General features: G+C 34.4%; 1 protein-coding gene across 4 annotated transcripts; it reads right to left on the bottom strand.

Moving 5' to 3' along the window:
- Window positions 1-552: 552 nt before the first annotated feature.
- LOC120073866 (inositol monophosphatase 1-like) lies at window positions 553-4897 on the bottom strand. 4 transcript variants are annotated; one of them, XM_039026756.1, is made up of 12 exons: window positions 4695-4897; window positions 4513-4568; window positions 4335-4385; window positions 4163-4243; window positions 3973-4076; window positions 3804-3888; window positions 3541-3595; window positions 3371-3414; window positions 3208-3276; window positions 2951-3108; window positions 2712-2834; window positions 553-699 (listed from the first exon to the last, which is right to left on the bottom strand). In XM_039026756.1, exons 1-11 carry the CDS (start codon window positions 4705-4707, stop codon window positions 2741-2743), a joined length of 810 nt encoding a protein of 269 aa, XP_038882684.1. In that variant the 5' UTR covers window positions 4708-4897; the 3' UTR covers window positions 553-699; window positions 2712-2740. The 4 variants fall into 4 exon arrangements, with proteins under 4 accessions (XP_038882684.1, XP_038882683.1, XP_038882681.1 ...); XM_039026755.1 differs by lacking the exon at window positions 553-699 and adding an exon at window positions 2462-2630; XM_039026753.1 differs by lacking the exon at window positions 553-699 and having other exon boundaries at window positions 2462-2834.
- Window positions 4898-24959: the final 20062 nt, after the last annotated feature.

The raw sequence follows: 24959 nt of genomic DNA, 5'->3' as shown, positions 1-24959 counted from the left end.
GGGTCCATTTCTTTTAATGCATGATTTATAATTTATTTTGTAATTTTTTTTTTAATACAACAACTCTAGTGTGGGAGATCGACCTCCAATTTCTAGGGAGGGAGACAAAGTGAATTAGTCGTAGCTTTGAAAAATTTAGCATTGAATTAATTTTAATGCAAATATTGGTTTTCAAATTGATTAAAAATTTGAAAAGCGGGTGGCAGTAACCTTGGGCGGTAGCTACTTACCTTTCTTCCGTTCCGGTAGACTTGGATTAACCTCAGCCCATTTAACCAAGCCCAATGGGCTCTTGTATTCTCCAAGCCCATTTCCCCTTTGCAGACTCATTCCATACTAATCTTTACGGGGATTTCTACGTCAAATGCCTAAAGAATTCGTTAATATCTTAAATATTCCATTTTTTACACAAAAAAAAAAAAAAAAAAAAATCTATTGGACTCCCTTATTTCATTAACATCAATGATTATTTACAATTTAGCCCTCATCTGCGTTATATATATATATTTTAATTTCTCTCTTCTCATACACACTCTCTCCCCAATAGTATATTTCATATATTCTCTCCCCATAGTTCACGCTCATTTCTTCCTCTTCCCTCTTTTTTCTCCTTCACCCACCCTCTTTTTTCTCCTTGGCACAGCGAGACGAACAAATCCGGTAGACGACGACAGAGAGAGAGATCCATGGCAGTCATGGCTGAAGAAGAATGAAAATGAAATGTTATGTATTAACCCCCATATGAATTTTATTTTTTTTTCCTATTTTTTATATAAACTGCGATATATATGTATTTTTTTTAGCTTTTGTAGGAAATTTGACATACTATTGTATATATATTCATTAATTTGATATAAACAAGTGTTTTTTTAGACTGATTGTATTATGATATATATATTGTGGTGTAAATGAAATTTATGAAGATTTATATACTATAGTATCATATATTGATTTATATTGTAATTTATGTCCAACCTTGAGTCAATCTCTAATTTATAAACGGTATATATTTCATATATTGTATTTAAAATAACCATTAATTCATAAAAAAAAAACCAATCAATTGATATGTGAAAATCGACGTAAATAGAAAATAAAATTTCGTTAAATGCATTTTTTTCAAATTGAAAAATAGAAAATAAATTAAAATAAATGCATTTTATCTCACCAATTGATAAATGAGAAAAACTATATTAGATACATTTTCTCTTTATAATAAATGTATTTTCTCTTTCCATCATTAAGGTAGTTTCCAAAATAGGAAAAAAAATACATATAAAAGGAATATAAATATATAAAAAGGATAAAATTGTCCAAAAAATATTACTAAAAGACCTTTTTGAAAAAAAAAAATAAATTTAAAGACATTTATAAAAATATATGGCCAAAGATAGGCTTCTTATGTAAACTCTCATCTTTACAATCATGTAATTTTTATGAAAAACTATAATAATATTTATGCCTGTTTGGTAATCATTTGATTTTTAATTTTTGATTTTTAGTTTTTTTTTTTAAAACTAAGTCTATACATACTACTTCCACCACCAAATTCTTTCTTTATTATCTACATTTTACCAAGGGTTTAAAAGACAAGCCAAATTTTAAAAACTAACAAAAAAGTAACTTTTAGGGCCCGTTTGGTAACTAGATGGAATTTTAATCAAAATGATTACCAAACAGGACTTTAAAAACTTTTTTTGTTTTTGAAATTCAGTTAAAAATTGAACCATGATACTTAAGAAAGATATATCCATTGTAAAAATGGAGAATAAATAGACTTGATCTTCAAAAACCAAAAACAAAAAACAAAATGATTACTAAACAGAACCTTATTTATTCATCATTCAAAAAAGTTCATAGCATTTTATCCGAGTATGCATTTTGTTTTTGTTTGTTTTTACCCAAATTAACGAAGGAAGACAAATTTAATGTTGTATCATATACCAGTAATCACTTTTAAATTATTATCATTGCTAGGAAGGGAGCTTGATTGAATAAAGTACTACATTTATCATAGCTTTTGTTCCTTGCTCTATGAGTCCAGCTTGTTAAATGATTAATAGGGACAAATAAGTAATATTTTACTATTATCATAGAGTAGAAGATTCCAACCTTTTACGTCTTGATGGTACAAAAATCTTTACAAACATGTAATTCTCCCTAAATGCATACAAATAATAATAGTAATATTATTCATAATAGGAAGTTCAATAAAAAATAAATTAGTTCATAGTTTGTCGATAATGTTAAGAATATGAAAAGGTTAAACATTTGATGATATTTTATTCAAGTATATGCCATTGTTGACATTGAAATATAAAGCATCTTTGATGTCAATCGGTATCCTTACTCTTATGAAAAAACATTATTAATCTCAGTTTTGTAAGACTCGGAAAATCAAACATGGCGGTTTCTTCTACACACTATGATAGAGATGGTTTGTAAGTCAATCAAACAAGAATCTAAAAAAGAAACAGAATGAAGGCTGTGAAATTAAAAAATAATAGTTTCAAAAACACGGCAAAAAGAGCATAGCTCAATTGAAATATAGATATGTTAATCTGCGGTTTGAATTCCTCCATCACTATTGAAAGCACTTTCAAGTTGAACTCTAGGATTGAATTTTAATCCTACAACAATTTAGGAGATAAGCTAACAATCATAACATTAAGTTTAACATGTTGATTGTCTTGAAATAGTGTAATACGAACCTATTGTTGTCAATACGGGCACTTTCTCATCAAGGATGTGCCAAAGCTTCAACAAATGCCTCCTTGAGAAGTGGATTAGAAGCAGCAAGTCTCGTAGCTGTGATATCAAATTCTCTACCAGATCTGAAGCAAAAACCAGTCAGTAAAACCCAAAACAAACAAACAAGTTTCTCTACTCTTTGATTAATGTTGAAGAATACAAGAGATGGCATAAAAAGAAACTCCCTGTGATTACTTACGGGTCATAGACTAATCCTCCAGCTTCCGTTACGATTACAGCGCCAGCAGCTGCGTCCCAAGGACCTCCATAGCAATTTATATAGAATAAATCGACTCTTCCACACGCAACGTCACAGAGATTTAACGCACACGATCCACTTATCCTAAGAGATCTCACCTGCAGGTATAATAGATAGAGATGGATGATAATAACCAAAACCATTTTGAATCAAGATGTCAACTTTTGAATGAGCTTAAAAAACAACTTTAAGTGCACCTTAAAGAGAAGCCTGTTAATTCTGCCAGTAATATCATCGATTGTCAATTTGTCGCGTGACGTTCCAGTCTGCTCATCCAGCATTCAACAATTAAGATTGGTTTTTTCACCCTGTTTAATTTGAAGTGTGGCATAACATCTTGATTTGAGTGCTGAATTTTACCTCACTAGCCAGAAGAGATTTGATTAGTTCATCTTGGGAGGATACTGCAGAATGTAGAAATTCATTTAAGAAAAAGGAAATGCAAAACTTTAAGATAATTGATGTAACCAAGCTAACCATGCCTGGTTCTTGACTTGAAAGGTTGAATTTGAAAGATCATAAAAACTCACCTTTAATGGCTTTTCCATTGAGATAAGCACCTTGTCCACGAATACCAGTAAAAAGCTACACATGATAAGGAGAAGACTGAATCAAACTATAAATGAATTCCGCTCATAAAAAGCTGATATGTTAGTGAGTATTAAAAGTACAAAGGCAAATTAAGTGTGAAATTTCAGACATTATAAAGCAGAATCCAAGCTATATAGTTCTAACAGTCATAGTTAGAATTAATATGTGAGAGTTGGAAGTGGTGGAGCCAAGATTTCCTCACCTCATCAATGATTGGATTGAATACAACACCAACTGTTGGAACTTTGCCAATAGTTAAACCAATTGAGACACAAACAAAGGGAAATCTGACAAAAATTTGAAAAGTTATTGAGATTTTATAAACAATAAATGAGATTGGATAACCACAGAGCATATAGATAAACTAGCACCCATGAACAAAGTTAGTAGTTCCATCAATGGGATCAACTATCCATGTGGGCTCATCAGTCAGCTCCACAGCACCATAAGCAGCAGTAGTTTCTTCTCCAATGAACTAAAACGATGAACGATTGAACCAAAAAAGATCACAGACCAATCCAAATAACAGATTTTCCCATGAAGAAACTGACTAAAACTAACCTTATGCGATGAGAAATGCTGCTTGAGATGACTAAACACAAGATCTTCACAAGCTTTGTCAGTTTCAGTGACCAAATCCACCTCCATTCCAATACAAAACTCAGTATAATCCAAAAACAAAACAAAGGGCATTGAAATTTGACCCTGAGATAATGGATATAATAAAGGGTACCTCTCCTTTGTGTTCAACATGTTTGGTCTGGTAAAATTTCTCACGGATCAACTACAAGAAAGGAACCCAAAATTAAAATCAGAGAAAAACCCAAATCAGTATTTAGAAAAAGAAACCTGGTGGAATGGATTTGAAAGCGAAATGAGTAGAGGATCGTAAACAAGAACAAAGATCAGACCTGACCGGCTTTCTTGGCGGCATCAACAGCAGCGGCAAGGAAGTCCTGAAGGGAATCTAAAATCAGGGGAATTTTTTATAGAAATGATTAGATGGGAAGTTAGGGACGATAAAATAGAAATGAAATGGAAAATTTTGAAACGCATTCGACTGAGAAATTGACGAGGCCATTAGCCAACCCACCATTTTCCGGCATCGTTTTTTCTGTGGAGAAATCAGAAATGGGGAAGGAGGGAGTTAAAAAAGTGGTATGTTTTTCTGGATTCTATCATTAGCATATGCATGCGTCTGTATACAGTGGAGACTGGAGAAGAATCTTCACTAAGAGTCTGCAAGAAAAATAAATCAAGGGGATGTACTCAGGGAGCTGGTGATAGAAAAAGGAAATGTGCTCTGCCTTTTAATATTTAATTAGAATTTTGAAAATATATTAGTTTTTTTTAGCATGTAATAAATAAATAATCTACTGTTTTTAAATATAAAAAAAAACAAATAAAAATATTTATAGATTAGTTTATCATTTATCGCGGTCTATCACATATTGACAGTAATATTTTGTTATTATTTGTAAATATTTTTAGTAATTTTGTCAATTAAAATAATTTTTTTATAAATAATACATATATTTGTTTTAAATTTTAATTACTATAATATTTAAAAGTTAAATAATATAGCAATTTTAATTACTTATGAGTTGTAGATTTAGTATTTCGCGGATTATTTGTGTGATTTACATCGTATAGGGACAATTCAAAGTTTTTCTTTTAAGCACAATTGCAATTCCATTATGCACGAACTTGCTAACATATACCCGCAAACATCGACTAATATCAATTTGTCTAGAAGATCATTCATCACGGGTGGATTTCCTTCTAAAAGTTGGTCATTGTTTTTCCTAATTTGTTGTTTCTTGTTTGTTTTTGTCAACAACAACAATAATAATGTAAGAATTTTTATTTTAATGTTTTGATATTATCATTAATTTCAAAAAATTCTTCTTGGTTGTATTAAAATAAAAATTGTATTCATACTTCAACATATATTTTAATATAATGCAGTAATTTTTATTTCAAGTTATCACATGTTTGTCATTATAGTCACTCTCATGCACCAAAAGAATATGTAATGTTATATATATATATGTGTGTGAAATCTTATAGTTTTAATTCAAAGTAATTAAAGAGGGTTAGTTTTTGTTTTAACAATATTTATGTCCTAAAGCATATATTTAAACCTTGTTTTCATAAAATATATTATAGGTTACATTTAAATTATTAAAAAAAATGATTCAAAACTTTTTTTTTTCTCAAAGATTATGAAATCCTACATTTATATTTTTTTTATTTAAAATAAAGAAGTTTGTCCTCGTTATTTTCGTATAAGTTTTGTTTCTTTAAACCTTTTCAAAATGTTCACTAAAATCTCTTTTTTTTGGGAAAAAAATAGTTTTATTTATCTATATTATTAAATATAAGAATAGTTGAGGCAGTTAATTCTCGTAGGTTTCAAAGATTTTGTCGGTTTTATAAATTATGAAAAAAATCGTTTTTAAGAACACGATCTTGTTATTATTAATAAAATATAACAAATTTTTATATTTAAAATATTAAAATAGATACATCATTTATAATTTTAAAGTAAAATATTAAGCCTTTCTTCAACACAAATCTCAAAATTTTAATTTTAATATTTATGTAAATATTTTATATTTTGAAAAAATGGTTTATTTATTGATTTTATTAAATTTAAGAATGACTGAGGTAGTTTTTTTTTTTTTTTTTTTTTTTTTTTTTTTTAATTTCAAATTTTGTTTGTTCTATAAAATTATAAAAAGAATAATAATTGTTTTTTTAAAAAGAACAAAATCTTGTTATTATATATATATATATTTACCAACCATTACAATTTCGTGTTACATTTAAAATAGTAAAATAGACACTTCATTTATAAACACTTTTTGCGCCTCAAATCTCAAAATTTTCAATTTCAATATGTCATGAAAAAACCTATTTTTTTTTATTGTTATTATTTTTAAATGAATTTTCTTATTTTCAAGACATAATAGTTTATTCTATCTTATTTATTAATTCAAGAGAGAGATTTAACTTATCTTATATTAGTTATAGTCACAACTTTATGATGTGATAAAAAAAAATACAAAAAAAAAATAAATAAAACTAATAATAAAAATAAATATAAAATATGAATCACAATGTGATTTGAAGATATGACTTTTAAAATTGAGTTGAAATTAAAATGAGGAAGTCAACTTTTACATAATATCTCATTAGTATTCTCCTCATATCTCCCTCTTCTAATTTTCTCAAATTTAACTCATTTCCCCAATTTCATCAACAATCAGAAAATAAAATCCTCTCATATGGGTTTAGAAAAATAATGTAGGCTAAAAGAGTATTATATTTTTTAGAATATTTTCAACCTTTCCTCCATATCTCCTTATTCCCTATTTTTCTCAATTTAGTTTCCCTTCCATTTTCCTCACTATTATCACATCACGTTATTCTCAAAATAGAGAATATGTTTTCTCCATCAAAATAAAGCTCTGACTTTAAATTCAATTCTAAAAATAAACCTCTAATGTGAATTAAAAGAAAATGGAGTATATTGAGGATGACTTACATTTTTTTTTTTGTTTGCTAATAAACTTGACAGGGATGTCGAAAAAAATGTAAGGAAGAAAACATACACAAAAAAAATTATGAAACAAAAAATTAAACAAAAGAAAAAAAGAGTAACAAAGTGTTCACAAACAAATGTAAATCAAAATAAAAGAAATTCAAAATTTCCTAAAAAAATGTAGAATGTTTTGCATAAGTGATGAATTGAACACATGAGGAACTTACACATTTTTTTGTTTGATAATGCTTTTTATGTAGGGAAGAAAACATATATAACAATAAATAATAAAAAAAAAAAAAAAAAAAGAGAAACGGTTCACAAACATATATAAATCAGAATAAAATAAAATAAGAATTTCATATAAAATAAATGTAGAAAAACAAATGTAAGATGGTGGTTATTTATTTATTATTATTTTTCTACAGAAGCAGAAGCAATGAATTGGATATAAGAAAAAGATAAATGCTCCTTTTAAAAAGGTGTTTGATAAGTCCTCTTTTGCATAGAGATATTTAGAGAAAGGGTATCATTCTTGAAAAAGAAGATGTTATAACTAACTATGAATTGAGGGCAAAATGAAGGTGAAAATTATCTACTTACCTCATTTAATATAATACAACTATCTATATAATGATATGATATTGTCCTTTGGACATAAATCCTCATGACTTTGATTTTGGTGTCACCCTAAAAGGTCTCAAACCAATGGAGATAATTGTTATCTCTTATATACCCATGATTGGGACTTTAGTAGCATTCCTAATCCTCTCCTCAAACAACTAAGTCTCCCCTCAAATAGTCTAGAAATCCCTATATCCTAATCTCAATTATAGAGCACCCTCTCAAAGATTTTACACTACCCATAATCTTTTTCCACTCTCAAACCAGGGAATACATAAAAGGGAATTTAAATAGACACACATTCAAACTTAAAATGTTTCTAACTGGGACAACTTGAAACTTAAGGCATATGCTCATTTTATAGGCTTAGAGCCCATCCCCATTATTTAATTTAACCGACGTGGGACAAATTGCACTTCTAATATTTTGCCAAAAACTAGACAAATTTCACATTGATAATAAATTTGAAGAATTTATAGCTTCTGCAACATATTGTTGGGGTTGATGCCCTAAACTCTCATTGGGTCCTGTAGTTTGTAAATACTATATTGAACAAACGCTTGTGATGTAATAATATATGATATTTTTTTCACTGTTGTCTATGAAACATGGGATGTTTTATTTGCTTTACCACAAACCAATAAGCTAAGATCACTGGTTGTCGTTATAACTTAAGCATGTATGTGGAGACATACAGGTGGATCATACCTTAAGTGATAACCAAAATGGTCTGTAGTATATGGATATAGGAGGGAAACCTTATCCTGGTGACTTGCTACAGATGGTCTGATCCTAATCATTCATGTGGAGACATGCAAGCGAGGGCGTCCTATACAAAGAAATTTGTATAAGATTGGACCACGAAGTGTTATAGTCTCATTATATAACGTCGTTCATGACAGAGACTTCACTTCACAATGATCAACATAGGTAACATGACCTAAATCCGGAGTGAGTTGGGAACTCCTGCCTTTGAGGGCGGTCCTTTGATTTGCATGAGTACGAGTGACCAGATTGTCGACTCAAACCTACCACTTTAAGGATTCGTCTGATTGGGGAGCTGAGAACTTAACTACACAAGATGGAATTCACTCCTACCTCGAAGCAGGAGTAAATAGATAGATTGCTCCCTTAAGGACTGATTCCGGACTTGAATGATATGGTGCCACACACCTTCTCATGGCCCGAGAGATGTCCACACATAGTAGGACTATGTTGTATTGTTCATTAGAGGGATCAATGGTACAGTGGTACTTAAGGAGTTAGATGTAACTATAGGGGAAAAACGATAAATTGACCCAGTTGTACTTACGAGCATCTGTGAAGGATTATCGTACTGTTGATTGGTTATATCCGATGGACATAGAAATATATTTATGGTGAGAAAAGTGCAGTTGTCGATCTTTAATGGAATGTTTGGTAGTTAACGGATGGTGGATCTCATGGCTAAAGAATTTAGTCAGTTATTCACGTATCGTTCGAGCTTTAAGCCACAGGTTCATAAGGTTCCCCTTGGTAGCTCAATGGATTCAAGTTGAGAATCAGTTTTTTGGCCAGTTTGAAGTGTTCAAATTGACAAAAGGGAGTTTGATTATATATGATATGATTAAACTGGTCAATTATATATGATATAGTTGACATGATGTATGAGATATATTAACTGGAGGAAAATGATATAAATATGATTTATATCTAGTGGAGGAAAAAATGACCATGGTTTATATGTTGCATATGATGTGATATTAAAACCGTAGGTTATAGATATAATATAATTATATTTATTTTTAATTAAACAATTATAAGATAATTGTTGGTGGTTTTTCTCCATAACCGAATGAGATAGTGGGAGGCTGCATTCAGTTTTCGTAACTAAAGGATAAAATGAAAGTAGTTTTCATTTTGCAAAGACGTCAGATAATCGCTTCAAGATTACTACACTGCCCATCGTCTAGCTAACGAGAGCATACATGATAACTCAAGTTGTCCTAAACATCATGTACACGCACAACCAACCTAAACGATCGTGTAGTTTTTTCTAAGTGATCGCATGCGAGAGCGATTTACCTAAACGATTAACCTCGTTTTACTAAACGATTGTGCACCCTTTGCTAAATGATCAATCACTCGTCTATACGATAGACACGAAATCTCTCCCATTTGCTTGGTCGTTGTAAACTATTGTAGTTTCCTTCTCCCCTCTACCAAATCCAATAGAGCCCACACCTTCTGGATTCTCACTCCGAGAATACCGAGGTTACTGAGTGTGGTGTCCTCCTTGCTGCCTGTTCGTGTAGAAGATAGTTTGATGGTGAGTGACAATGAGATTTGGTGGACGATAGCCTTGGCATGCACAGCGACAGCGAAAGTTGCTGATATTGAGGAGAGCAAGAGATAAAGAGAAGAAGAGTTCTTCAAGAGGTATGTCTCTCGTTACTTTGTTATTTAATTGTTAAAAGCATGCAGTAATTTGTTAATAGATGCATAACTTATTGTATGTTTATAAATGCGGTATTTCTGTCACAATGAATTTGGAACAATCTTGCTTCCATTCATAAGTACTCTTTGATAAGAGTTCCTTCACCATTATCTTCACAGTCAATCATAATTTTTAACTAAGAGAACTATAACCTATTGGATTACCATCTCCCAAGATTTTTTTTTTCATCACATGTCGATAAACTTTGTTGATATTTATGGTGCAACTTCCACCTACTTGACTCACCTGGAAGTCCTTCAGCCATCGACATAACTTCCACCACACACCTTGCATAACCGTCAAGTCAACGTCCACGAGGATGTTCTTTGACGAGAAAGACACTGTCTTGCTTTGTTTTTCATGTGCTCAGTCTATCTGCATGCCCAACCACTCTGAAACTACACTGGAACACCATCGCCACTTAACTTGCACTTGTGTAATCCATATTGTATCAACACATCTTTGACTTGCACTTGCTACGAACCTGACGCTTTAATATCACTTGATAAGGCAACGCCCCTCCAATTATCTCCACAATGATATAATATTGTTCACTTTGGGCAAAAACCCTTATGGCTTTGTGGTGTCACCCTAAAAGGTTTCATACCAATTGAGATCATTGTCATCCTTTATATACCCCCGATCCTCCCCTTATCTAACCAATGTGGGAGTTTGGTCGCATTTCCAATAAGTCTCACCCTTGCCATTGTTAACATACAAGCAACCATAAACCTCCTTTTATTTTTGAAAATTCCAGCATCTTTATAGTGGATTATTTTGCTTCAAACCTTCAATAAACATTCAAATTCTAGCATAATAACAGGGTATATGTAATTAGTTATTATTTTGTTGTTGAAGTTAGTTATTTATCTTTGTGTCAATAAGCTCTTTAATAATTGTTAAAACTTCTCTCTAACTTGTTCGTATTTCTTTTCTAAAGTACATTGTGATTCCCAAGAATTATAATAATAAAAAGATATTACTCGAGACTCTAAAATTTCTCACATAATTCAGAGCTCCCCTCCAATGGTTTTTCTATTCTTTTTTTTTTTTTGGTCCAGAAAATATGGTTTAAAAGTGGGTTTTCAAGGCGATGGAGTATGAGGGGAGTTTAAAGATGGTAGAAGGAAAATTTTACAAAATTAATCAAACTCAAAAAATTTTTTATGAATGACTTATTCCTAAATACTTATCTATGATTGACCTTTTGCCCATGTGAAATACTAATTTTACCCCAAATTTAAAAAACTCTTTAGACCGCTTTATGAATGATCGTTCACCCCACTTTTTTTGCTTACATCTCTCACTGTATGATTTTGGCTCTTGTTTTCTCTCGTTTTCTCTCGTCGTCTCCCATCTTCATCCGAGCGTTTGGCCACCTTCTCGTCGGTCGTTTGTACACATTTTCCACCATCATCGATCTCTGAAAGGTATGTGATTCTATGCATGTTGATATTCGTTTAGGGTTCTTGCCTGTCATTTAGGGTTAGCAAAGGTTTGCGCCTACCTTTTGTTAAACGATCTCTCAACTTTTGTTAAATGATCGTGTATTTGTTCTTAAGAGATAATTTAGATAATCCTAGGCGAGCGTTTAGTATTCTTTAAACGATCGGTTAGAGAAACGTAAATGATCGTTTAGATAAAGATGTGCGATCGCTTAGTTTTGTTTACATGGTTGTTTAGTTCTTTGTAATGCAATCGTTTAGTTGTTTGTTACGTGATTGTTTAGGTATTTGTAATGCAGTCATTTAGTTATTTATTACGCAACTGTATCATTTAGTTTTCTGTTATGTGATCGTTTATTATTTGTTATGCGATCATTTAGTTTTATTATGCAATCGTTTAGTTTTTTTATGTGATCCTTTAGTTGTTTTAGGCGATCGTTTACGTATTGTGGTAATGTATACATTTGTTACAGGTTGCTAAGATGACCATCCCTATTGATAAATATTTTCCTGCTATAGTTTCTTGCCAAGTCCACAAAATGCGTCGTTTATTAAGAATAAGTTGACAGAAGAGCATATGAGAATGCTTAGGATAATGGCCTTTAGTCCAGGTTGGATGTAGATCTTGTATTTAATGGGCAACTTTTTCACCATTTTTTGTTGAGGGAGGTAACGAACGAAAACACAGATGTTATATCATTCAATATATTGGGGAAGAAGGTAACATTCTCCCAGGACTATTTTAATTTGATAACTGGGTTGTGGCCGACCAAGGAAATAGTAGAAAAAGAAACAGATGGTGAGAGATTGTGACAACTTATTCTTGGACCGAATGACCCAAATGATAAGGATAGTTCTTACAAGGACATGGAGAATGAATTTGAGAATTTCACATTTACAAACGATGAAGATGTCGTCAAGGTTGCATTGACATTCTTCATTGAAACAATGATTTTTGGAAAATACAAGAAAACCCAATTTGATGTGAAGGCATTTGGGATTGTCAATGACCTTGAAGTCTTTAGACATTATGACTGGTCGTCCGTCTTTTTCAAACGTACATTGAATAACATGAAGACTATCATACGCGAGAAAAAGGAGGCACATGACACAGAAAAAGTAGAAAATGCTCATCATACCTCATATTACTATATAAAGGGATTTGCACTTGCATTCTAGGTATGTACTTTAGTTTCCATTTCACTTTAATTTATGTGTTATGTATGTGTAACAAAGCTCCCATATTATAGGTTTGGACTTATGAAATTTTATCCATGTCAAGTAAGTTTATAGCCACCAAAGTCAGTAAGGTTGCAATTTCTAGATTTCTTAGATGAACATGTTCTCGTGCTCTATCTTATAAATCGTTCAGCCCAAAAAAAATAAGTAACTGATTGCTTAGTATGACATCTGTAACGCAGATTTTGATAGGTATGATTGATGATGTTCTATGCTCGAAATGATGCGATACTACCACTAGATATGTGTTAATGATGGGTGTTCACGTAGTATGCCATGCGTTGTCACAAGTTTCCTTATGATAGAACGAAGTGTAATTCCACTGCAAGTTTCTCGGTGTGATCCGAGGTCGAACACGGGGACTGATTTAGGTTATTGTGGTATGTTCATGATATATGCGACCAGGTTTTCAATCTTTAAAAATGTGTTTGTACAGTATATAAATTGAGATAAAATAAAGTAAAACAGTAAAGATGCGATAATAAAATGAAATACAATAAACCTAAGCTAGATGATATAAGATATAGGCTTTATATACAAGATGCTGGGGTCAAGGCTAGTTGTGCAAATACGTGGAATGCGGTGGCAAGTCTTATGAACAGAATAGAAAGACAAAGACAAATAATATAAACAACGCAAGTTCTCAATTGCATTGAAGCTACAAATGTTGTTCCGCTCTTCCCTTGGCGTACATCTTTTAGTGATCGGCCACACTCCCACATGTATGTGGTGAAACAGAGACTAACGTAATGAACGCAAGGTTGCTTCAATGTCTAGAAGTACTACTTGCTTTAGTTAATGTATTCTTCTGACCTTCTCTCGATAGATCAGAATGGCATCTTCACTTCTGCTCTCACAGGTGAAGATGTCGTCTAGCATGCCTTAGCTAAACGCATTTTATATCTTTAACACAGATTAAGTACATGGTTAATTCATATTGCTTATCAAGGAATTAAGAAGATATCATGAAGAAAGTGATTGACGGGTGAACGAAAATAGACAGAAAATGATAAATGAAAGCTATCGAAACATTTAATATCTCTATTAAGCGTTTGATACGTGGTGTGTGAATGAAAAGAGAATGAGAAAATGAAATACAATGATGACAGAGATAGAACAGATACAAACAAGTGCCAATGTCTTGGCACTGATTCGATGGAGATCTGCTTGTCGGATAGAATGGATTTGATGGTAGGAATAGCTTCCCTCTCAGGCTTGCTCCATCTGTAGCAGGGATCTTTGCACAGAGCTTTCAATCCGGTATTTGGCAGGTTAGATCTGAGATTCACCTCTCGATCTTATCTCGTCTTCTTCCTGGATTTCTTTAGAACTTAGCTCAGCCTTTTCTCTCAACAGTTTTGTAGCATTTACCCTGTATCCCGTAACATTCTTTTTCTCTGAAATCTATGGGGTATTTATAGGTACAGGTCTTTGACTTCAGCCTTGTGGTCCCCACTGATGGTTATGTTAATTCCGAAGATGGAGGGATATTATTCCTTCTATTATGCAATCAGACCGTCAATTCTGTACAACCGTTAGTTGTACACGTATCTCAATCCTCCGCTTTTGCGTTGCTCAGCTGCATCTTTCGATCATAGATTTGCATGCGGTGTTGTTTTTATTCCTGCATGCGGTTGAAATATAACTCTGGATTGACTATCGCATTACGCCGTCATTGCGGTAATCGTCTCTTCATTGTTGATTGACGGGCGCAATGTGACAGAGATGCGTTGATCAGTTTCTCGTGAGCCTTGAGCGCAAGCAGTGAGTTGGTCTCCTGCAAAACAGAGTAAAATTCGGCTTGTCTTCTATCTTTATGGTGTTAGTGGGTGTAATTGCAAACATTTATAATTATTGTAATACTGGGCTAATTTTCATACAATCGGCGCATATTTACTAACTTTTGGCCGCAATAACTAGATAAGGTGGCATAAATAACTTGTATTTCTACAAGTTATCAACATCTATCATAATTTCATGCATTCTGACTTACTCATTCGCTTATGTACAAACAATGTTTTGACGAGACTTATATCGAGCGCAGAGGAGATAAGGTACAAGAAGGACCGACTGGAAGGACTCGATGTAATCTATCATGTTGAAGGAAGAATGATTGTGGAGGTTAAGGGACATGAAAACTCTCTCGATACTCATGAGTCCTTTAGGGGGCACAATGGGTTTGACTAGCATGTTTGGGAGCAAGAACACCTTCCGTCTGATGAACCCCATGTTGGTGAACAAGATCAACATGTAACTAAGCATCGTGCCATAGAGCCCAAATCACGTAGGTTGGTTCAAACTAACCAGGAGAAAGGTAAGAAGGGACAAGATGAATCGTTAAATATGCAACATAAGTCCTAAAAACATCATCATTCCAAATCCTACAAATTTTTTAGGGAAGAAATTAAAGAAGTTCGCAAAGATTTGGGGAACTTGACTACCATGGTCCGTTAGATGGGTGATTGTTGCATTCTAAATGCATCAATCGTGAACTACACTAGGATATATATGCGATGTTATGTTATACGCTCAGCTGTAGTCAATCATGCGTTAGTCACAAGTTTTCTTGTTCTTTTGCTAAGTATAACAAGATAACAAGTTTCTCAGCTGACCCAAAGTCGAACATGGGATCTGTACTAAGAATGCTAGAGAAATGTGAGAATGCAGCGAAACCAATGTCAATAAAGTGGAATTGAAATCATGTAATTAACTAAGCTTTGCGATGTAAGTATCTAAACTAGCAGAGACTACTTTGAAATTGATTATGGGAAAACTTAAGTAAAACATCAATATTAATGCGTGAGAAATATATGGAGAAACTAGGGTTTGGGGAAGATCAATGTTGCATCCCTAAGCTTCAACTTAAAAATTAATCTTGGCTCACAACTTCTATTCATCACACACCTTTTTGTGGCCAGCCATAGTGATCATATTTTTATGATGCATGAATGTTGTTGCCTTGAGCGCAAGGTTATTTTTATCTCTAGAAATACTTCTTACTTTACTTAATGAGATCCACAATTACTTACCCTCTCGGGCAGTTAGTTATAGCTACTTAACTCAATGAGTGATCATAGGTAAGCATTTAAATAGTCTTACATTCAGCAAACGGGGTAACTTTTACAGATTCAACTTAGTTCATGGCCTTAACCTCCCCCTCACCCCGTGAAGACTATTTACTCATGATAAAAGAGAAAGTGAAGGTAAAGATGGAGAAGATGATGAAAATATCCATGATAATATCAAGATAAAAATAGAGTTGTTGTCTACAAAATGAAGAATCTCTTAGATAGAATGTAATACAACAACAAATAATAGTGAGGAAGTAAAAGGAAGAGTAGTTATAAACAATTTCTTGCATTTAACAGATGGATGTCAAGACTGTTGGTGATAGGTGTTGGGGTTGATGCCCTAAATCTCGTAGGGTCCTATAGTTTGTAAACACTTGTATGAACAAACATTTATGTGATTAATAATATATGATATTTTATTCACTTCTGTCTATGAAATATATGATATTTTAGTTGCATTAACCACAAGCCAATAAACTAACATCTATGGGTATCGCTGTAACTTAAATATGTATGTGGAGACATACAAGTAGATCATGTTTAAGTGATAACCTAAATGGTCTGTAGTATATGGATAAGGCTGTATACCTTATCCTGGTGACACTACGAGTATAACCCACTTTGTAGGTATTACAAATGTTGTAAAGTGCTACAAATGTTATGATCCTGATCATTCATGTATTAGACATGCGAGCGGGGATATTCTATACAAAGGAGTTTATATAAGACCGGACCATGAAATGTTTAGTCTCGTTATATAACGCCGTTCATAATTGAGACTTTCATTTCACTAAGATGACCATAGGTAACATGATCTTAATCTAGAGTGGGTTGTGAATTCCTGCCTATGAGGGCGGTCATTTGATTTGCATGGGTGAGAGTGGCCAGATCGTCGACTCAACAAGCCTACCATTTTAGGGATTCGTCTGATTGGGGAGTTGGGAACTGAGCTACATAAGATCATTCCTCGAAGCAGGGGTAAGAAGATAAATTGCTCCCTTAAGGGCTGATTCCGGGTCTTGAACAATGTAGCGCTACACCCTCTCTTGGGCCGAGAGGGGTTTAATCATAGTGGAACTATGATCTATTGTTCATTAGAGGGATCAGTTGTACTTAAAAAGTTAGATGTAACTACAAGGGCAAAACGGTAATTTGGCCTAACTGTACTTACGAGCAATTTGTGAAGGGTAATCGTATTGTTGATGGTTATATCCAATGGACACATAAATATATCTGTAGTGTGAAGAGTGCAACTATCAGTCTTTAGTGGAGTGTCCGACAGTTAACGAATGGTAGATAATGTGATTAAAGAGTTTAATCAGTTATTCACGTATCGTTGGAGCTTCAAGCTACAGGTCCATAAGATCCCATTGGTAGCTCAGTGGATTTAATTTGAGAATCAGTTTTTGGGTTAATTTGAAATGTTCAAATTAACATGAGGGAATTTGATTATATATGATATAATTCAATTAATTCAATTATATATGATATAATTGACTTAATATATATGATACATTATAGTTTGATTGGATCAATAAATATTTGAATATGATTCAAATATATTTTCTATGAATAAGATTCATAGTTGTTAAATTTAATATAAATATGATTTATATTAAATACCATAATATAGAGAAAAAGAATTATGGTTTAAATATTGTATATGATGCAATATTAAAACTATACGTTATAAATATAATATGATAAGTTAATTATCATATTTATTTATAATTTATTAATTATTTGATAATTATCATTTTTCTCTCTAACCACCCTTAGTAGGTAGTTATTTAGTTTTGTGGCAAAAATTGGGATAAAAGAAATTTGTTTCATAATTCCACAGAGAGACAAGCATTCACAATCCATTTACTACATGATTGTTGTTGAGAGCCTATGTGATAGACTCGCTTCTCTAAACAATCAAGAGTTCTTGCTATACGATACCCTTGCTTCCTCGATCGTCTTTCTCCTCCAACTCCAAACTTCCCTCTAACCAAAATTAGCTAGAGCCTACCACTCATGGATTCTCACACCGAGAATACCAAGGTCACTAAGAAGTAGTGTCCCTTTTTGGTTCGAGGACCACGTTGTTGCTTGCTGTTGTTTGAGAGGAACTTCGTGACTTGTTCGACGCGTTCATGAAAGAGTATGATCGAGGGATTAACTTGAAAAACAGTTCTTCAAAGGTAAAATCTCTTAATCTTTTGTTTTTATTTCGAAAGCATGCTGTAATTTAAGTTTTATGCATAATCTGTTCTTGAATGACTGTAAATATATGCATTCAATTGAAATGAGATTTGAATGATCTGCTTCCGCTTAAAGGTTCTCTGTAAATAGAGTTCCTTCAATAGAATGGTTGTGTGAATGGAGAAGGCCCTCTCCGACTCTTACTCTAGCAAAGCTCCAACGATGAACTGGGATGGAGTTTAAAAGGTGGAAGTTCTATCATCAAAATCTCTCTCTTCCTTTCCTCCTGGGCATCAAGGCTCTATTTATAAAGTCATGCGCTGACAATTGTTGGGATTCCTGCTTGGATTAGTCATCATCATCTGATGTGGTAGGTGAGGATATCAGCATTGTAATCATTGTCAATATTCTGGATGCTTCACAGAAGATCCGCTGGTATAGGCTCAAAAATCCCAAGGCATGTGGTCAACTATTTGCTCTGGAAGATCAACGCATGCAATAAATCTTATGATCAACTACAAAATAGACACTTTAACGTAATATAACACATGATATGTAGTCAGTGGGTATTTTTAATGTACTTCAACACAAGTTTAATATTCATCATGAATTCTTAGTAGAATCAACACATATTCTTCTTATCTACATTGCTTCAATAACTTGTATTACAAGTTATTAGTGATACCTTTATTGTCCAACATTATTTGATGAGCCAATAGCTGAATGAAATAAAGTTTCTAATCCAGCGTCTATATGGGGTACGTATGTATATAATCCTAAACGATCGTCGAGAAAATTCTAAGCGATCGTTTGTATAATCCTAAACGATCGTTCAGGAAAATCCAAATTGTTTAGAAAATCTTAAATGATCGTGTGGATATTTCTAATCGATTGTGTAGAAAATCTTAAACGATCATATAGAAAATCTTACACAATCGTGTAGAAAATCTTAAATGATTGTTTATATAATCATGTATGATCACTTCTTTACTTGTATATTTTGTGTGATTTGTTCAGGATTTCAACGAAATGACTTATAACGGTAATAATAATGATGGTAATAATGAAGGGATTCATGATGATGGTAATAATAATAATAATGAAGGAACCCCCATGATGAGCAGTCCAAATTGATTAGTGATCAATATGTGGTTGTTGAACACAAGACGACAGAAGTAATAGTCGATGAAAGACTTAAACTCCCAATACAATCGTTCAATCTTAGGAGCCACTTCGATTTGGATCCAACCAATGTTATGGATAGTGCAACTCAAAAGGAAGTCATTGAAATCAAGGTAAGGTCGTTGTATGAATTAATTATCTTAAATTGAAATCAAGGTAAGGACATTATTATCTGACTGATTTACAATTTAAATGTAGGAGAAAAATGACCTCTCAACCAAATTTTCACCTGATGATGTGAAAAGGGGGAATAAGTCACATACAGTTGGTAATAGAGAGGGAGAAGCTCAACCACCTTCAAATGATCCTCATCCTTTAAGTGATCATCAACCATCTCTTTCAAGTGATCCTCAACCACATCAAGTGATCCACACCCTTAATCACCTTCAAAATCTTACCAATAAGCTCAACCATATGTAATTGAGTCTTAGCCACAAGCACCTGCAGTGGAATTGAAACTAGCCACCAGTGTTATCAATCTCAACCCCTTGGTTCCGATATTTGACTTTTCCATAAGAACCATTAGTTCCTATGACTCATTGTTCCCAATCCCGAATGTGTTATGGAATGCATACAAAAAATGGAAAAGCCATTCAAAAAATAAAAATGAGGAATGAGTGATGGTATATACATTCCGAACCAAGGAGTTCTTTAAAACACTTGAGCAGAACATATGGGTGATTGAGGACATGAGTAATTCTGTAACGACAACATATAAAATTTCCATATGATCGTTTAGAAAATGTTAAACGATCACTTAAAACAATCCTAAACGATCATTTAGAAATTACCAAATGATTGTTTAGCAAATATTATACGATTGTTTAGAAAATCCTCGACAATCGTCAACGATCATTTAGAAAATGATTGTGTAGTAAATCTTCAACGATTTTGTAAGAACACCTAAGCGATCATTTAGAAAATCTGATTTATACTTACATTGTTTTCTGTTTAGATCAGAATATGGATCTTTTATTGGTACACATGCATCATAAATTGCAGTCGAGACCTGATCTGTGCAAGTACCGATTCACAGTGGTTGATTCCAACTTCATTATAACTTGTAGAAATACAAGTTATTTATGCTACCTTATCTAGATATTGCGGCCAAAAGAGAAGGAATATGCGTCGATTGTATGAAAATTAGCTCAGAAATACAATAATTATGAATTATCGAAATTACACCCACTAACATCATCAAGATGGTAAAAGAGGATATTTTTATTCTGTTTTGCACGAAACCAAGTCACCGCTTGCGATCAAGGCTCAACGAGAAACTGAACAATGCATCTCTGTCACATTGTGCCTGTCAAACCATAATGAAGAGATGATTAACGCAATGATGGTGCAATGCGACAGTCGATCCCGAGCTGAATTTCAACCGCATGCAGTAATAAAAACAACACCGCATGCGAGCAACCGATCGAAAGATGCAGCTGAGCAACACAAACGCGGAGGATTGTGACACATGTACAACTAACCGTTGTGTAGATTTGACGGTCTGATTGCATAACAGAAGGAATATTTATTCCTCCATCTTCGGAATTTCCATAACAATAAGTGAGGCCCACAAGCAAGAGTCAAAGCTTTTCACCTATAAATACCCCCATAGAATTCAGAGAAGATATACTCGATATGGGTATACTTGATTTGGGTAGAATTGATACGAGGGCTAATTGATGCTAGATTATTGAGAGAAAGGTTGAGCTGAGTACTGATCGAAAGAAATCTGGAAAGAGAAGAGACAAGGCCGAGAGGTGAGTCTTAGTGCGAATCTGTTAGATCCCCGCCATGAAGCTCTGTGCTTAGATCCCTGCTACCGATTGAGCAAGCCTGAGAGGGAAGTTCATCCATCCGTTCACCCCATCCACGCCGGCCAGCAAATCTCCATCCAGATCGGCGCCAAGACGTTGGCGCTTATTTGTATTTGTTACTAACTCTATTTCATCAGTTGTATTTCATCTTCTTAATCTCTTCATTCACAAATCATGTATCAGACGCTAAATAGTTTTATTGAATGTCTCGATCATTTTCATTCCTACTTCTCTGTTTATTTCTGTTCTTCCATTAATCGTTTTCTCCATGAAGTTTTCTTAATACCTTGGTAATTAATATGGATTAAATGAGTAACTTAATCTGTGCTAAGGAGATAAATGCGTTTAGCTAAGGCATGCTAGACGACATCTTCACCTGTGTGAGCAGAAGTGAAGATGTCATTCTGATCTGTTGAGAGAAGGTTAGAAGAATGCATTAACTAAAACGAGTAGTACTTCTAGAGATAGAAGCAACCTTGCATTCATTATGTTCGTCCCCATTTCCCCACAGAGATGTGGGAACGCGACCGATCATTGAGAGGTGTATGTCAAGGGAAAAGCGGAACATAACTTATATCTTTAACACAATTAAGGAACTTGCGCTATTTATATTAGTTATCTTTTCTCTTTCTACTTCGCACATAAGACTTGTCACCACATTACACGATCTTTGTATAATCTTCACAGCCAGCCTTGACCTCAGTATCTTGTATCATGAAACCTGTATCTTGTATCATCTTAGCTTAGGTTTACTTTATCACAATTTATCTTATTATCGCATCTTTACCGTTTTACTTTACTTTATCGTATGTTTAATTAATTGTACACAAAAATCTTTTATTAATTTGAAAAAAAAACCCTGGTCGCATATATCACAAACATAACACAATAACCTCAAGCAATCCCTATGTTCGACCTCGGATCATACCGAGAAACTTGTGGTGAAATTATACTTGGTTTCAACGCAAGGAAACTTGTGACAACGCACAACATACTATAAGAACATTCGTTAATAACACATATCTAGAAGTAGTATCACATATCATCGCATGAATCTATGTCATCAAGTTTATGGCATGGACTTGCATCATAGTACAAAATATGCATTACAAGTTTATGGCGCCGTTGCCGAGGATTAGTTAACGGTTTATTGTTTGAGTGTGTTTGTGGTATTTTGCAAGACAGATTTCGTTGTACTGGCTGTTCAACGTGGAGAGCAGCTTGACGGTTTATGAGTACTGGTGCTGAACCAAAATTTGAAGCTGACTCTAAGATCGAGCGTACCTTTCGCGCACGGGCATGTCAGAATCGGATAAGGCGAAAGAAAGCAGCGAGTATGGCAGATAATAACGACAATGTGATTCCCGTAGGAAATCAAGGGGCTGTTCGACCAGCACAGGATCCTATGTTCCTGGCTGCTGATCGAAACATCCCTATGAGGAATTATGCGGCACCCAACCTGTATGATTTTTCGCCTGGGATTTTGAGGCCTATTGTGGAGGAGAACGCAAGGTTCAAAATAAAGCCGGTCATGCTACAAATGATCGAAAATGCAGGACAATTTGGGAGTCTGCAAGGTGAAGACCCGCATGCCCACTTGACCAACTTTTTCAAAATGTGCGGCAACTTCTCACTACCTGGCGTAACCCTAGAGAGTTTTAGACTGTATTTGTTCCCTTACACCTTGAGGGACGAAGCGAAAATGTGGGCTCACTTACTGGAGCCGAACGAGATCACATCATGGGATCAACTAGTGGAACGATTCATGAAGAAATTCTTCCCTCTTGCCGTCAACGCAAAGCGACGAAAGAACGTGCTAAACTTTGAATAAATGGAGAATGAGACCCTGAGCACCGCCTGAGTGCGATTTAGAAGATTGGTGAAAAACTGCCCGCATATCGGGATACCCGATTGCATTTTGATGGAGACCTTTTATAACGACCTGAATAGATCGATGCAGGTTATTGCTGACGCCTCCGCGGCGAGAGGTTTTATGGACAAAACGTATACTGAGGCTAAGGTCATCCTTGATCGCATATCGCGAAACATGGATGATTGGATTGATGATGGCTATGGAGGCTGAGGCGCTGAAAGAAGAAAGAATGAAACTGCCATTGTCCCTGCGGAGACAATGACCACGTTGGCTGCTCAGATGGTCGCGGTGACCTCGATCCTTCAATCAATGGCAATTAATCAAGGAGCCATCTCCCTAATCAGCCCAACTTGCTATGCTGGCTCAAGTGGCCTAAATAAGTTGTGTTAATTGTGGAAGGGCTCATGTAGCAGAAATGTGCCTATCAAATCTCCAGCAAGTATGCGTCATCCAAAACAACCCCTTCAGCAACACCTACAATCCTGGCTGGAGAAGCCATCCTAACTTCGGATGGGGAGGCAATCCTAACCAAGGGGGGCCAATCAACCATTAGAGTGGCAGTCGAGAAAATCCTTCTTTTCACCATAACTCGAACCAGGGGCAACCAAGGCAATCGCATAACCAGCAACCCTCATCATCAAACACCTCTGGAAGCTCATTGGAGGCCCTGTTGAAATAATACATGGATAAGAATTACGCAGTAATACAGGCGCAGGCGTCTTCAATTCGAAACTTAGAGATCCAAGTGGGCCAGTTGGCATCTGAGCTGAGAAATAGAGCACCAGGAACGTTGCCCAGCAACTCAGAAGCAACAGGATCCAATGGAAAGGAGCAATATCCCTAGGACATTAGGCAGGCACGCCGGACCGCCTGCAGAGATATAGATTTCGCTCATTCAAAGAAACACATCTTCCGGTCCATATCTCACATCTATGTTTAATGCTTTCTTTAAATTCGCGTCTTATTGAATTCCTGAATTTTGTCTTTACTTCTTCATTTAATTCGTTTCTTGACTTTATGAATTTATTCTTCATTTATTTCCTTTGCATTTATTTTTGTACCGTCTTTAATTCTCTTAACTTTTTTTTTTTTTTTGTAATTAATGCGTTAGTCCTTAATTGGTGAATGATTGAGAAATAAAGGGAAATTTAGTGCCATAAGTCTTAGCAACTTGCGTTAAAAATAAAATAAAATAAATAAAATGAAGCAATCAAAATCTAGTATGCAAGGCGATGATGGACGCATCCTAAACCAACAAGATACGCTTTTCGTTCATCCAACTCAAATGCATTGAAACCGAGGGGTGTGTAGCATGCGTATATGTCCGTTGCCCGTCCTTGGCTAAATGCACTATGTTAAGGTAGTGTTGCACTGGTAGCCATACCATGCACCCGATCCTCCAAAAATGTGTTTAGTTAAGGGGTGTGTTGCGGGGATGCATGCGTTGTTGCCCGTCCTCTGCAAAGATGCAGTTGCATTGGTGAACATATTGCATTAATTTTTACCTTGCGTTCAATCGAATAAAACAGTAAAGAAAATTCTTTCTATCATTGGAGGAGTCCAATCGTTTCGTATCACAAAGCAATGATGATTCTGCAGACGAAAGGACGTTTTTCTGAAATTTCATAAATGAGGGAAGTTCGAGCGATGAGCCTTTTGAGTGTCTCAAGATCTGTCACCAAAAAAACTGCATTGGGCGCACTACGGCCCAACCTATAAATAGAAACCCTTCCCCATCTGTGAACTCTTTACCTTATTTTGAAAACTGAAAATCCTAGCGCCCAGCATATGAAGCTTTCTTCTTCCCAGAAACCCAACGATTTTTCCAATCCTCCCAAGCTTATCATCCATGGCTGACCAAGCTTCCCAACACTCTGCTTCACCATCAACCCCTTCCTCT

The sequence above is a fragment of the Benincasa hispida genome, chromosome 3 (assembly GCF_009727055.1).
Source record: "Benincasa hispida cultivar B227 chromosome 3, ASM972705v1, whole genome shotgun sequence".
Classification (NCBI taxonomy): domain Eukaryota; kingdom Viridiplantae; phylum Streptophyta; class Magnoliopsida; order Cucurbitales; family Cucurbitaceae; genus Benincasa; species Benincasa hispida.
This window is presented reverse-complemented; position numbering and strand designations above follow the sequence as displayed.

Excerpts from the sequence above, each read along its gene's own strand:
- LOC120073866 (XM_039026756.1), bottom strand. Across the intron at positions 4,244-4,334 it reads ATGTTGAACACAAAGGAGAG|GTGGATTTGGTCACTGAAAC; the intron begins GTACCCTTTATT and ends ATTGGAATGGAG. Across the intron at positions 3,889-3,972 it reads ACTACTAACTTTGTTCATGG|ATTTCCCTTTGTTTGTGTCT; the intron begins GTGCTAGTTTAT and ends AATTTTTGTCAG.